Raw genomic sequence first — 15357 nt, 5'->3', positions numbered from 1 at the left:
TCCAGGGAGTCTAAGAAGGAGTGTCAGGAATGCAGCTGCAGTCCTGGTTTCTGAACATTTGCCTAATACATGTGGGTTAAGTTTCACTCTCAATGGGCGTACTCCCTGACCCCATCCCAGGTATACTCTGGAAGCCATATAATTAAGTAAAACGAGACTGGTGCTGCAACTCATGTGTTACCTTAATTTTAAAATTAATTAGCCCATGCTAGCCATCAGTGACATGGTTAAGGAGTCACACTTCGATTACCCAAATGTCAGGGGAGCAGGTCAGCTCTGGTTTTCAGTAATCCCTAGGAATTCTGAGTATGTCCATCAAATGCTTTCCTTTAGGAAAGGAAACCACAGCTGTAGGTCCTGCAGTGACAGCCTCTGCCCTGGCTTATATCAGCTCCAGCATGGCTCTCATTACAGAAACCACCCTCAGTTTCACACTCTGAATCTTCTCTAGAAGTTTGCCCTTCATCCTCACAGTGAAACCCTAGCTGGTATTTGAAATAATCTCATCACCCTCAAAAATAACTTCTGACAATCTGACTTGAAGGAGAAATCTTCCATAGGTTTGGCAGGATTTCCATTTCTGTCTAAGATGAAAGGCAGCACTTCCCCAAGGTTTGGGCCACACCCGAAATGGGGAACAAGACCCCTTCTAAAACCTGGGTGCAGAACTAAATTTTTATCACCCTCATTTTTATCTCCCTCATTTGGTCTGTTTATTATTTTTATCTCCCTCATTTTATTAGACCCTCATACTACTTCCCTAGTTCTGGTTTGCAGCATACCAAGCTGTCCAAGTTGTTGTCAGGGTGGGAGGGGAAACATTTATACAAACATTTATACAAACAAAGGCTGAGAAATGCAAATTCTACAATTTAAATATCAAACTCTTCTACTGCAACATTTAAATAGGATCCAATTTTAAAGCATTTGATTTACAATCAACTTAAAAAAAAAGAATATCTTTTTACATATGCTTTGGATTCGGAATGGATTTTCCCAGAATTACTGCAGGCAAACACACCAGAGTGAGGCCCCTGGCTGATGTCAGGGGTACAGTTCAAGTGGCAAAGTGAAGCCAACTGACCCGTTTTGGAAATAAACCAGCAACCCAGACCTCAAAACCACAGCCGTTTCATCAAATAAAGCTTAAACACCCAAACCCTCAGGTTATTTCCTCCCCCTTAAGCATTTTTTGATGTGGACCTGGAATGACAGGAGAGTAGATAAAGAATACAACAGTCAAATCCCCACACCTGCTAACATAATTCCCGCAGGGATATATTCACTCTCGGTGGGTGAAGACCGTGGGAGGGCCTGCCGCCAACACTGCTGCAACCAAACATTACCTCTGTTTACTTCGGTGAGTCTCACTCCCAACTACCAAAGAATAATAACTCAGGCCCCCTCTTTCCTTTCTTTATTACCTTTGTCACCCCACTTTCATTCCTTTCTGCATACCAACGTCTCTAATTTTCCACTGGCATTTTCACTGTTCTTTCAATATATGTTTTAATACTGTCTGCCACCTGAAATCCCTTGGGGGGTAGATTCAAGATAAATTATAAGTAAGAAACATAAATAAATTTACTTGAAGTTATGGAATGAGTTGGAAGGATAATCGAGATCTAAATTTAAAGACTTATCTTTTCCTTTGTTTTGGAAACTGTCCAGAAAGCACCTTTTAGAACATGACATCTTTAAGCAAAAAAGCTGCAGTGGCTTCCAGGAAGTCAGGATAGCAGTGAAGAAGGGAAAGGTCATAAGAGAGTCAGGGATAGGAAGGACTGCTTTAGGACTGCTTTTTGTTTGTTTGTTTTTACATTTCTGATTCTCATTATAAACATTTTTGGTCTCAGGATTGAAGAAGAGGGCTTCTATTGCCAGGACAGTTTTCTGGTCCTGCGTGGGATTGCGAATGACATTGGCATTGGGATATTGGAGCATACAACATTTGAAAAAATAATAATTTTCCTTCCAAACCAGTTCCACAGAAGTTTCCACAGATATTGTTGGGAAGATCAATCCCAGACTCCCAGAAGTCCCAACTAGGAGGAGATGGTTGGAATGCAAAGTAAAGTTTTTTTTTTAATTTTTTTTTTTTTTTTTTTTTTTTTGCGGTACGCGGGCCTCTCACCGTTGTGGCCTCTCCCGTTGTGGAGCACAGGCTCCGGACGCTCAGGCCCAGCGGCCATGGCTCACGGGCCCAGCCGCCCCGCGGCATGTGGGATCTTCCCGGACCAGGGCACAAACCCGTGTCCCCTGCATCGGCAGGCGGACTCTCAACCACTGCGCCACCAGGGAAGCCCAAAGTAAAGTTTTAATGAATGGTAGAGGGATCATTGGTTTTCCTTCACAACACACCAGCCAGGAGCAAAGAGAAGATATAGCTTTTAATTTAACTCTTTGCCATCCCTGAAAAGGACAAAGTGCCATAGGTGTTGAATACTCTTCACACCTCAGAAACCCTACTGGCCTGGCTTTAGTTACTGTGTCAAAGCAGAAGATAACAAAAGGTGGGGCTTCCCTGGTGGTGCAGTGGTTGAGAGTCCGCCTGCTGATGCAGGGGACACGGGTTTGTGCCCCGGTCCAGGAAGATCCCACATGCCACGGAGCGGCTGGGCCTGTGAGCCATGGCCGCTGAGCCTGTGAGTCTGCAGCCTGTGCTCCGCAATGGGAGGGGCCACAACGGTGTGAGGCCCGCGTACCGCAAAAAAAATAAATAAATAAAATAAAATAAAATAAAAGGTGAATATTATGTGGGGCAGACAGTATTAATAGGCATCACAAAGAGGACATAAATATACCAGAACAGCGGATTCTGACCTTCCCAGAATGAAGTGAGGAGTCAATGAAATGAACCAGCAAATGTCCTCCACATATGCTTACTTTCTTAATAAGCAGAAAGCAAACTGAGGATTCGGATCTTCCTTCCTGTGTCTCCTGACTTCCTGGCTGCTGTGTGAGTCTATCTAATCCCTGATCTACAGTTACCAGCTGAGGAGACCACCTAATTTTATCACCTTCCTACTCATGAAGCTATAGAATCCAACAAGTCTGCCTCAGTCACCAAACAGCCAACTCCACGGTCTGCCAGGAACTAAAGTGCCAAGTAGGAGTCCAATGCAAGCCAACAAAACCCTTCTCAATGGAGTAATCCCAGACAGACAGCGAGGCGAGGGGCTCTGCTTGGCAGCCTGGGTGTGGGGGACTGGAAGGAATCCAACACGGTGGAATGTGAATTTGCTGATTTCCAGAAACATATCAGGATGCATAATCCCCTCCAATCCCCTTAGGCTACTACACAGCAGTCCTTCCAGTTCCCGGGGCACTGCCCTTGGCCACCTCACCTGCCCAGCACCTCCTCCCCACATGTACCTCAATGGTGTACTGCTCAAAGATGCGCAGCTGCAGGAAGATGTCCAGCTTGATCTTTCGCTCATGGAACAGCTCCTCCATCTGCACCTGGGCGTCGTCGAGCTGCTGCAGCACCGACTCGATGTGGCTGATGGAGCTACTGTGGGGCGTCTTGTTGCTGGACACAGCCGAGTCCCTGTGGCAGAGCGGGGGAGAGAAGGGAGGGGCCTTGACATGTTCACAGTGACAGAGGAGCAGGGGGCCTTCCTCGTCTGAGTGAGGGGGACGGCAATCTACTGTGAGCCTGGCACTGTCTGCTTAGTAGGTGAGCCAAAGCTACTGTATCCTCTTGGGGGTTCACAGCACCATAGCTCTAAGGCTAGCTGCTGTCCTATTCCTCAGACAGAATCGTGACAGGATCAAATGAAATAATGCATGCAAAAGGGCTCCACAAATGTTACAGAAATAGAATGGTTCCACACATCTATGTAGTCGAATATATACATATTTCAAGACACACATACACAAATACACATATCACAATACATAAGGGTACATAAATTAAGGCATATGTAAAAAAAAAATCCTTCCTAGTTTTACCTCACAGGATCATGGTTAAAATGAGATCATGGCTGCCAAAATTATTCATCCCCTTTGTAAGTCCATGCCAAAGTTATGGGCTAGTGTTATTACACAGGCTTCACGCTATACTTAGGAAAGCATGGGGTCTGGAGGCTGCAAGCCTGGCTTAAGTCTCCCTCTGACATATATGGGCTGGTGACCTTAGGAAATCACCTCCCTGAGGCCCAGTTGCCTCCTGTAAAGTGGGCTTAATAATCCCTGCCCTACTCATGGCACAGTTTGCTGTTAAAGAAGATGGCATGTGTGACCGTGCTCTGTGACCAGGAACACGCTGTATGAATGACTGTTAATCCTGAAAGGACAGTGATGTGTCAGGTGCTGACTGGAGATGGGTCCAGCTGTGGAGTAGAAGCTAGGGCACAAGAGGCTGGACAACCAACGAAGGCTTCAGAGAGGATGAGCCCAGAATTGGGTGTTAGAAGAAAAGGATGAGCTGAGTAGATGCGAGGGGTGGGCTTTCTGAGCAGAGAGGGTCTATACAAAAGAAGCAAGGGGAGGTGGCATGCCACAGAGGGAACCAAGAGATAAACATATTGATCTGCTTAGACAATTGAGGTGGTGGTGACACCTCCAGAGTCCATTATAATAGGAAAACTGCAGAGTTCAAGAAGTTCAGATTCTACAGGGCCTTGACTGAGTAAGCTAGAGCCCTAAAACTTGAAGTAAACAAGCACATTCATTATTTCATGATACCTTCGTTTCTGACACAGTTTAAGAAGTCAGAGGGGAAAATCATTAGTTTTGAATGGTCTCATCAGCAGCCTTTCTGAAAACCAGGTCCTTCTGGCCTGTGTTTGTCTCAGAAGCAATGGTATCTGAGCTCACACTATTTCTAGACGGAGCATAAAGCCAGTTTGTCAAGAGCCTCCCTTTCTGTCATCTAGAGAGCTTCTGATCCCTCCCTTCTCACCCTGACCTATTTGGGCATGAAAGCCCCCTACTGCACAGCTTCCCCCAACTACGAAAAGAACTCAAGAGGAGTACTCAACACTGTGTATTATGCATTTGCTAAGGAGGGTGGATATGACTATTCTTTCTGACAGCTCCCCTCAGTCTTTCTCTATCACCCAGCCTCCAGAAGGAAGAGGGTGATTTCTGGTCACTTTGTTCAGCATCTCTGTCAGTGTCACATTCACTAGGAATCATAGAGATGATATAAAAACCACCTTAGGTGCTTCGGTGATCAGTGCCAGAGGAGTCGTGGAGGCCTAGGGAAGATGTGTGCACTGGTATGTGTGAGGCATCCTGCCAATGTCCACTAGGCATCGTTTGCTTTTTTTCTTTGACTGGTCTTGATATCAGGGAGGAGAGTCCAGGCTAGCATCAGGCTGCTGGGGGGACGAACAGTCACCAGTGGTTCTTGTCACACGACTATGGCCCTCTCTGAAGTCCATGGAACTTAAACTTGTAGGACAGGCATCAGCAACCTCGTTGCCTTTACCATCACTGAGTAGCCTTCAGCCCTCAGGTATGGAGCAAGGTTGGCAAGGGATAAGAGCAAGTGACACCTCCACAAACCCAGCGCCACAGAGAGGCTAGCCAAGCTTGTGAAAAGTATTTGGAGAGAAAATGCAAAAGCCATCACATAATTCTAGAGCTTACAAGCTCCTACAGTGAACCCCTTAATCACACAGACAAAGCAGCTGAGGCCCAGAGAGGTTAAGTGGCTGCCTACTATTTGGAATTTTCTTCAGAAGCAAGTAACAGTGGAGTTTCCTAGGTAGGCAGACAAAACTGTCACATATTATATATTCATGACGGTGAATTGGGGGAAGAAGGGAAAGAGGCTGTCTCGCTGGTATGCAAAAGAGGACTCAGAACATCTCATCTCATGTGCATGTTTGGAATAGAAATGATTAATCCAACAGAAAAACATGCCAGGGCCATCTTAAGGTAAGCTCTCACTGTTTATTTAATTGGACAACTGGTATGGGGTGGTGGGGAAGCCCTCTCCAACTGAAGTAATCCCCTCTGGCTCCAGGACTGTCCTGGGACTTGTTGATGAGATTATTTCTGTCCAGAGCTGGCAGAGGTCCCGGCATTCAGTGATTTGAGGATAAAAACAAGTCCCCGCAGGCAGACATCATCAGCGCCATCAAATCCTATTTACACAGCACCTGGACATAGGGCTGGTTGCTGAGGGCTTGCTCAAGGCCTCGTGACACTTTACCTGAGGAGCCGATGCCCTTGACAGGGACAGGAAACTAGACACTGATGCCAATAGAAAGGAGGCAATGGTGTGGATGATTCTAAATGAACATAAGGTATCAGGTAGGATTTTCTAAGATCCCTTCTTAGTTATTTTTGTTTAGGGCAATAGAGAAGGAGTTTTATTTTCTGGGTAGCAAGGAATGGTGGAAAGGTCATATGTGGCTAAGTGGAGAGCAGAGTGGGACACATCACACACTCCCTACATTCTCACAGGGCCAAAGGCAGCCATTTGGGGTTACATTTCACCAACTGGAGCACTAGAATTCAGAGGCAGCCTGAGAACAGATGCCAGATAACACTATATTCCATAATGCCTATTTCTCCACATGACCAAATGTGCCATCATTCTCAATGAAGACACTATTTATTTAACTTTTTGTTGTATTTATATTACTTATTGATTGCTGAATAATGTCTTCAATGATACATAATGCTTTGAAACATCAGAGCTTTTCCACTGACTCTTCCACTCTAAATTCAAGTTGGGTATGGTGCAGGCATTTTTATATCTGACAGATGGAGAAACCAAAACTCACACAAGACCACAAAGCTGGCTGTGGCTGAGCCAAGACCAGAACATGATGACTTATCTCGCGTCTAGTCCGAGGCATTTCCCACTGGAAAGCACTGCCCATGCTGACCTGGCCTCGCTGGGCTCCCCCAGGGAGGGAGGCGCTGACCTGAGCTGCTGGATAAGGTCTTCGCCCTCCTTGATGACGTTGAGTGTGGCATCCAGAGTAGCGGTCTGCTGCTGCTGGAACTGCTTGATCAGTTCCTGGACCGCATCCACAGAGTCTGCACAGACATCCTCCAGCATCTCCTTCTGAAGGTCTTCCATCCATGTCCACAGCTGTGGGGGAGAGAGCAGAGACTCCACTCAGGGCACGTGGGAGAGGCTAGGGCTGGGGTTAAGGGCAAGAGTGTGGAACTGAGGTCACTCAACCTACCCTCAACCAGTCAGTGCGGTATCAGGCTGTCCTTCTAATCAGCACCCCTATGGGTCAGTTTACATTTCTGTATTTATATTCACTACGCATTTCTGTTAAGTTTACTCCATTAGTGCTGGCATTCCTGAAGGACAGGAACCACCCTCAGCCTTAACTTCCCAGTAGTTTAGGGAAACTGTGGTCTTAGAGCAGGAAGCTCACTCATTTTTGAGCGACTGGGAAGAACAGGAAACTGGTGATGGACAAATATTATTTCATCTTTCATAAAGGACAGCTCTGCATACTTCCTCCAGGTAGCTAGATGCTGATTCCTAGAAATGTATCATGATTTTACAAATATGTAAGAAAGAATGTGACACTCAGTAAGAACCAAGTGAAGATTAATTAAGAAAATATGTGCTATGCTAAATTATTTTGTTCTTTTCAGGATTGCTTGGTTGGTTAGAAAGTTGAATGCTAAAGACGTAGCTTATCTTAATTTCAATGTAACTATGAGACATTTCTCCCATGATATTCAAGATGATGAAATGCAGTCAGGATGATATTACTGGTCAGACAACTTTAAAAGAGCTAAGTATAGCATTTTGAATGGAACAGTACTGAAAATGATGAGGAGTTGAATTGAATTACTGAAAACTCATTTATTAATAGCTCTTCCTCATGCTGAAAATAGATCTCCAGTGGCCACAGCGCTTCTCTTCTGTTTTCATTGAGCATTTTCATGAATTGTAGAGGGAAAGATGAGTCTGATGTTTGCTTAGAAACAAGGAATCTTCACTTGACTAGCAGGAAAGATAAGCTCATGGCTCTACCAGGAGAAAAGCCAGTAGAGGGAAAAAATTCATAGAAGGAGCCAGAAGATGTGGATTGTGGCCTCTGTTCTTCCTATAACTTGTGGTGCCTTTGAGTAAATCACTATACCCTTTGCTCTCCAAGACTTCGTGTGTAAAATAGGCTGGGGAGAGCATAAAATAAAATGGTTAGTTACCTTATGGTTCTAACATTCTGTAAGTCTCCCATGTTAAAAACATGGCTAAATATTCACCTTAAGAATACTATTTCATCTTGTTGGTTCTCAGTATGATAAATCATGGTATGGCCTTTGGAACAAGGGATTAAAAAAGAGACAATAAAGAGAGACAAAAATAGTCTTCAGATCTTGGACAAGTTATTCTTTGTTCTTTAGAGAGGAAAGGCCCTAAGTGTGGCAGAAGAGGTGGAGTTCACAAGATTAACGAGCCCTCGAGGTAGCAAATAATGGGGTATAAAGAATGTTCTTTTTGGACAGGCAAAAACCTCTCTGAGCCTCAGTTTCCTAATCTACAAAATGGGAAGAATAAGATTTGCCCTGCTCACTTCAAAGATTATGAGAAATAAATTATTTACTTATTATCAATGCTTTAAATAAACAAATAGCATTATCAATAAGCCTATAACATTGTGATGATAGCTATACGGAATACGAATTACTATTATTCAGTGCTCCTGTCATTTAGTAGCTTGTGTCTGGTTGTAATTAATTCAGTTTATTTTCTTTACAAATAACTTTTTGTTGTAAAACACAAAACAAGTTTTCCAGACCATTTAAGCTGGGATACATATTCCTACAGGGATGAATGTATATATTTCAAACCAGCATGAAATTAGGAAGTTCAGGATATTGGTCACTATAACTTAAAATTACTTCAGACTTTCTGGCTGTCATTTTGCCTAGAGCAAAACCATTTTCCAGATGTGCTGAAGTCCTTGGGTATGAGATAACGGAATCTCTGAAAAATTATTGTATAGAGAGGCAATATAGCATAGTAGTTAAGAGTTTCAGACCCCACACAACATTGTAAATCAACTATACTTCAATTAAATAAATGAAAGAAAGAAAGAAAGAAAGAAAGAAAGAAAGAAAGAAAGAAAAAAGAGAAGAGAAGAAGGAAGAAAGAAAGAAGGAAATAACGAAAGGGTTTCAAACCCCAGTTCTACCACATATTTCCTATATAACCTTGAGTAAGTAACCTACCGTTTTTGCACCTCAGTTTCCCTTGTCAATAAAATGGGAACAGTAATCGTTCTTACACCCACAGAGTTGTAAAGATTATTAATAAGTTGATATATATATATGTGTGTTATGTCTGTGTGCATATACATACAAATAAGTGAGATATATGTGTGTGTATGCAGATATATATACACACTCTGCATTTATATAACATATATATACCAATAAATATATACACATATGTATTTATTTGTACACACACACACACAGACATCTGCACACAGATGTATTATATCACTTAGAAACAGTGCCTGGCGTATAGTAAGTGCTATGCAAGTGCTAGATATTATTATATTTAAAAGATATTTTTCATGCAAGCCACCTCTAGTTCCCACTAGAAGACAGAGGGAAAGTTTGAAATACTCCTTCATTTTGAAATTGGCAAAAGATCAATACTGGATTTGGTCTTTCAATATGCTAGGATGAGCTGGGCCCCTCTTTTCTGTTTTTGCAGCTTTGTTGTGGGATATCTAAAGAAAGCCTAGAGATTGAAAAGTCTACATATTTCTTTAAAAAAAAAGCAAGAAAAGAAAAGACTGTGAAGAGAGAGAGAGATTAAAATTGTGGACAGGAAGCAGGGCACTTAAGAAAAATAAACTCAATGTGTCAACGGAGGACAGGCACTGAGATGGAAGACTGCTCAGGATGAGGCTGGCACTCCCGTTACAGGAATAAGAGACAGAGGCTTACAGATATCTTGAGGATTTTATTTTATTTAGGATAATTTTATTCTCAGTACCATCCTTAAGCTATTTTAATGGCTTCACAGCTTGGAGTTCCTTTTTCCCCCCTCTTTAACAAAAACTTGAACACCTCTGGTGTAGGTCTAGGGAAGAAAGTCAGCATCGTTCCCTTCTGAGGAAATCCACCATGACTCATGACACTCCCTCCGCCTGGTGGTCATGCAGCTAAATTGTAGGGACAGTCAAAGACCAAACTTGCCAAATATGAGGTGTCAGTGTTACAAACAAAAAGACTAGACAAAGATTGGGTATGTCCGATAATACACTGACCTCAGGAGTCAATATCATTTAAAAAATGTGTCCTCCCCACCAAAATTCTCTGATTCATGAATTGATTTCTCAGATTTCTGGCCATGTAGTGTACTATATTATAAAGAAACTCTTATCTAAGGTAGATTAAAACCTACTGCTACGGAAAATCAGCTAAGAGATAAACAATCAAGTACAACATTAGATGCCGCTCATCCCAGTGGTCAGCAGCCTGATTAGGAAAGGAAGGGGCCAGTCTACTTTCAAGAGGATAAAATGTCAAAATTGCTAGGGAATTTGACTCAGAGAAAGGGAAGGGGATTACAGCACCAGAGACAAAGGGCTAGTGACATCTTTCTCTATTTTTCCTTCTGTAAAAACAAAACAAAACAACCCAGAGAGAAAAGAGTTGTTGAATGGAATTGATATTTACTGGAGATAATTCTTGATTCTTCCCTTGTCTGGCTAGTGCTATACTCATGGGAAAACTACTTTACTTCAATTACTTCATACTTAAAGTGCATGTGCATTAGTGTGTGTGTGTGTAGGTGTGTGTTTGTGATTTCTCTCACTTATCTCTAAAATCCCTTCCAACTCTAACATGCTATGGTTTCTCTTCAGAAACTGAGGTAAAGAAGAGGGTAGTAATAGAAATGATTCTCTAAACTGAAAAACTGCAATCATGGCTTTCACACCAAGACACCAAAAGTTAGCAACAGTTCAAGGATAACTGCACCACCAAGTTACTATTTACCACCTGGAAAGCTTGAGTAGGGAGCCACAGGGGATCCCGAGAAACATGCACACAGTCACCCCCTGGTGTCAACAAGCTTAAATTGCATGCTCATAATTTTGTTGTAAGCACCTCTGGAGCATAAAGTGAACGAACATAAACGTCAGTGTCACTAAACTATGAGTAAGGATCCATATTCTATTCCCTGGGCTGTAAATTTTCTACTGTCTAAATTTCCTGTAGGTTTCCTTCTGTGTATGTGTCTATCTGACTTATCCTTGAAGAGCATACCTAGACTGCTTCGAAAGGAATACAAATCAGAGAGCTGCCGGACTCCAGCTCCAGCGAGTCCAGGGATACCCGAGGGATGGATAGCGTCGGCGAAGGAAATAATTCTATTACACTTCTTAAAGTATCAGCATTGCATGTTTCTCTTTCTCATGTCTTTATTCTTCTTTTATTGTTTACAATCACAGGTTTATATATTGTAGTTGATTACATTACCAGGTACGTGGCCATGCAATCTTAGCACAAACCTCAAAATATTCTATAAAGATTTAAAAATATATATCCCCTAGTTTCTAGATGTCCTATTAAAACATTTCCCCAAGTTCCCATTAATCACAGGTTATTTCTTAGTAACCAAGCCAAGCAGTTATATGATTATTTTAATTGTAAAAGTTGGAGCTACTTGTTCCTATTTCTCTTCTTGAATGGGCAATCTTTTACAATGATTCCATGAAAATATTTACAATATACCCTGCATGCCCTTTCTTGTTGTTTCCTCCAACTGAGACAGTGTTTTCTCCCTACCCTAGCAACTAATTCTGCTCTAGGCATTTGCTTTTCTATAATTAATCTTCCTTTATAATAGAACCATAAATTTCCTATGTCATCAGGAACTCCGGCCCATGGCCATAACTCCATACTAGAGGGTGTTTTTCATAAAAACATCCCCTTAGTTCCAGGCTCTTAATTCTTTACCCATTTCCCCAGGGCTTTAGTGGGTACTTCCCATTCTGTGGTAGTTTCAGGAGGGGGAGTCCTAGAGGAATTTTTCTTTCACGTGGAGCAACATCCCCCCAAAATTGCCCCTGTATGTAAATTTATTATCATAAAACATAACAATGGAGCTGTAGTCCACCTTCCTGGCATGGCGCTGCCTTGCAGTTTCGCCTTCCGTTGCTCATGACTTTGTCATGGTGCAATGGCTCCAGGATGGCTTCCGACAGAAAGCCACGTCTATTATTACTTTACTCATTATCAGGAGCCAATGAGATTGAGTCAGAATGATCTCACACTTCAAGCTATCACAAGGGATTGCCAGAACAAGGTGAAATCATGGAGTGAGTGAGGCAGCTTGGGAGCAGCCGCCACATTTCTTCCTACTGCCTTCCATTTCCTTTCTCTCTCCTAGGATAATCCTCTTAACCCTCTGCTTATCTAGAGTCTAACATATTAGCACTGCACCTTTGCCATCAACCCCCCTGCTCCCCAGAAAGAACCTCCTGTTTCACCCATTTCCAGACCCTCTCTTCTTTTTTATTTTTTCTACCGAATAGGAAAACGTAATATTTACTTCCCAACCTGTTTTATGAGACAAGCATAACTTTGATCCCCAAATCTGACATGGACATTATAAAAAGGGAAAATTATAGATGGAGCCAACATAATAGGATTGTCAGACCCTCTCTTCTCGATCAAACACACCTGTACAAGGACCATTCTTTCAGGGTTCTGCTCTCTGCTTGGCAATAACTATTTGTTCCATGCTGATATATACACTCAGATGGCTTTATGTACCCTTTCTCTCAGAGAACACATGTAATTGTGGCCAAAAATACCTACATCCAAAAGAATGAGCCTAATTTGAGAATTTCTAGAACTTTGGCAGGGGGAGAGTTAAGGCAGCCTTTCAATGCCCTACCTAAGGTGAGCTCTAAGACTGAAACCAGTGAGTTCAGGAAGGGCCAGCGCATGGACCCCATTCTGCTTGCATAGTGGGGAGCCTGAGAAAAGGGCAACTGAAAAGGGCAGGAAGGGAGGGAAAAGGAAGGGAGAAACTAGGAGGTTTATAGAAATAATGAGGCTTAGGGACGACTGGTTAAGGAAAGAGGTAATTTTACTCCATCACCTTCTCCTGCTGATTGGCTGTACCATTTGCACAGCTCTGGTAGCCATTGTGCTGATACAACTGATTGACCCCCAGAGATGCAGAAAGGAGCACCAATTCCACAGGATGAATCGCCCCTCCCTCATTCTGAAGAAATCATTTTTCTTTGGCATTGACTACAAGCTTTTATTTCTTAAATAAACACCATATCAGTTTAGCAACTGAAACAGAGGATGAAGCTGTTTTGTTCTTGAGGCCATTATGTCTTTTGAAGACTGATTTAGTTTTGGTTCTACAGTGGGTGAGTAGAGAAACATGTATATATGTGAGTGTCTGTGGCATTTGTGGTATGTGTGTGTGTACCTATTTGAGAAGGAAACAGCATGAAAGAATGATTTCACAGGGTTATAAACAAATGGAAATGGGCATTTAATTAAACTACCTAATAAAGAGCTGAGGTTGATTATCTTGGCCACATTCCTTAGTTAATTTGACTCTCATATTATGATTGCAAAAATATCTAAAAATGGATATTTTGAAAACCCAGCAACTGCAGCATTTCCATGGAAACACAAGGAGAGAGAATTCTGTCTGGACAATCTCTGCAGAGCAGATGACACTTGCTACAAATGCCTTTTCCCTGGACAAAGAAAATGAGGACTTGGGTAAATGCTTCTCCTTATATCCTCTCCTAGCTCCCCAGACCAGCAAACAGTCAGCTGGCCTCTTGCCCCCAGGCAAAAAGAAGATGTTTGAAAGTTCAGCACAATTTGTATTAATAGCTGAGGTTCTGGATACTTAAGAAGGTTCCAAGCACATGTTTGTCTCTTCTCTTTATTATGTAGCTCTTCTCTCTAAGTAGGGATGGGAAGTTTCGTTTTTATAAAATAACATTTATTGAGATTGTTCCTGATTTTCAATTGAAAATATCATTGAAGAAAACTTATAAAACAAATAAAATATGCAAAGGAAAATTAAATCACCCATAACATTCTTAGCTTCTTTGTATACCGCTTTCTAGTCTTTATTCTATGTGTGTGATCAAAATTGAGGCCATGATGGATATACAGTTTTTTATGTTACACCACAAGCCCTCTCTCATGCCATTAATGATCTTTGACAGTGTGATTTATAATAACTGTATAATATTTCACTCTATAGATTTACTATGATTTGTTTAATGAGTCACTTAACATGGAATATTTAGATGGCTTCTAATTTATTCAAGGTTATTAATAACGCTGTAATGAAGTGGCTAGAAGGCTTTAACCCTCCAGACTCCTTTAGTCACCAAGAATTCACAAAGCAGGCAAATAGAATCAAGCAGACTCTTCAATCTGCAGAAGAAATGAGCTTGGAGGATATGTTCTTCATATTTTCCTTCGGTTTCCTCTCTGATCCTAATTAGAGTACATCTTTAGCAAAACTGAGCAGAAGATTATCCTTCCATTCACTCTATTTACTGTAAGAAAGAAAAACATCCATAGCAACTCAAAATTCCCTCACAGACTTGCAGACTAGTAAACTTGGCTACTAATCTTGCCTTGAGTAAAATGCCAGAAGTTTGCCTATGGAGTCAAGAGGAAGGAGTCAAGAGTTAACAGACCCGGATCAGACAGGACCCACACTTAGCAAGGTTTGAGAGGTGGTGTGTCCTGAGATGTAATAAACAGAATAGGGAAAGAGCAAACTACAGGACTTCCTTCTCCATTAGCCCATCCAAGGATGCTGACTTCTGCCCCAATAGTCCATTTCTGCCTGCCATACAGGCTCTAGAGGAAAGGCCCCACAGGCAATTCAGATTCCCCACCTGCTCTTCTTTGTTTTCACTGTCTATAGAGTTCAAGTCAAATAACTGGAATAGATGAACCATGTGATTGAATGGGCTTCCCCCTGCCTTATTTTATTTTATTTTATTTTATTTTTTTAGCAGAAACGACTAGCTTCTCATTGTCAAGTAAACCTATTCAATATTTATTCAGCAACACTATGTATCTGACACAGCAGTAGATATACAGTAAGATCTGTATCTACACATCTAAACCCACATGTGTGTGCTCCATCTGAGCACCTCCAATTTAACGAGGAAGCTCCAATCACCTCAGTGAGATCCCAGCATCTTGATGAGGTATGCACACAGTGCTCCTGTCCCGCCTGGGTGGGAAGTTGGAAGCCCCAGGAAAGAATTTGAAGGAAAAATGATGCCTGAGTTGAGTCCTCAAGTTCCTTATTAACCCTGCATTAGAGATGCTCTAAGAATAAACTTGGGGGGGGGCAGTTTTCTGCTAGGAAAAAAATGGGTATTAGTATTG

At 42.1% G+C, this 15357-nt stretch overlaps 1 protein-coding gene across 11 annotated transcripts in view; it reads right to left on the bottom strand.

Moving 5' to 3' along the window:
* Positions 1 to 15357, bottom strand: part of KALRN (kalirin RhoGEF kinase) — a gene marked incomplete at both ends in the record, with an annotated part of 640695 nt that overhangs the window by 289189 nt on the left and 336149 nt on the right. For 9 of the 11 annotated variants that reach the window (XM_079705108.1, XM_079705114.1, XM_079705116.1 and 6 more), the window contains 2 exons: positions 3376 to 3550; positions 6849 to 7057. In XM_079705108.1, the coding sequence (XP_079561234.1) occupies positions 3376 to 3550; positions 6849 to 7057 (384 nt within the window). The remainder of the gene's footprint in view (positions 1 to 3375; positions 3551 to 6848; positions 7058 to 15357) is intronic. The other 2 variants (XM_079705120.1, XM_079705109.1) reach the window with 1 other exon arrangement.

The sequence above is a fragment of the Hyperoodon ampullatus genome, assembly GCF_949752795.1.
Source record: "Hyperoodon ampullatus genome assembly, chromosome: 5".
NCBI classification, from domain to species: Eukaryota; Metazoa; Chordata; class Mammalia; order Artiodactyla; family Ziphiidae; genus Hyperoodon; species Hyperoodon ampullatus.
This window is presented reverse-complemented; position numbering and strand designations above follow the sequence as displayed.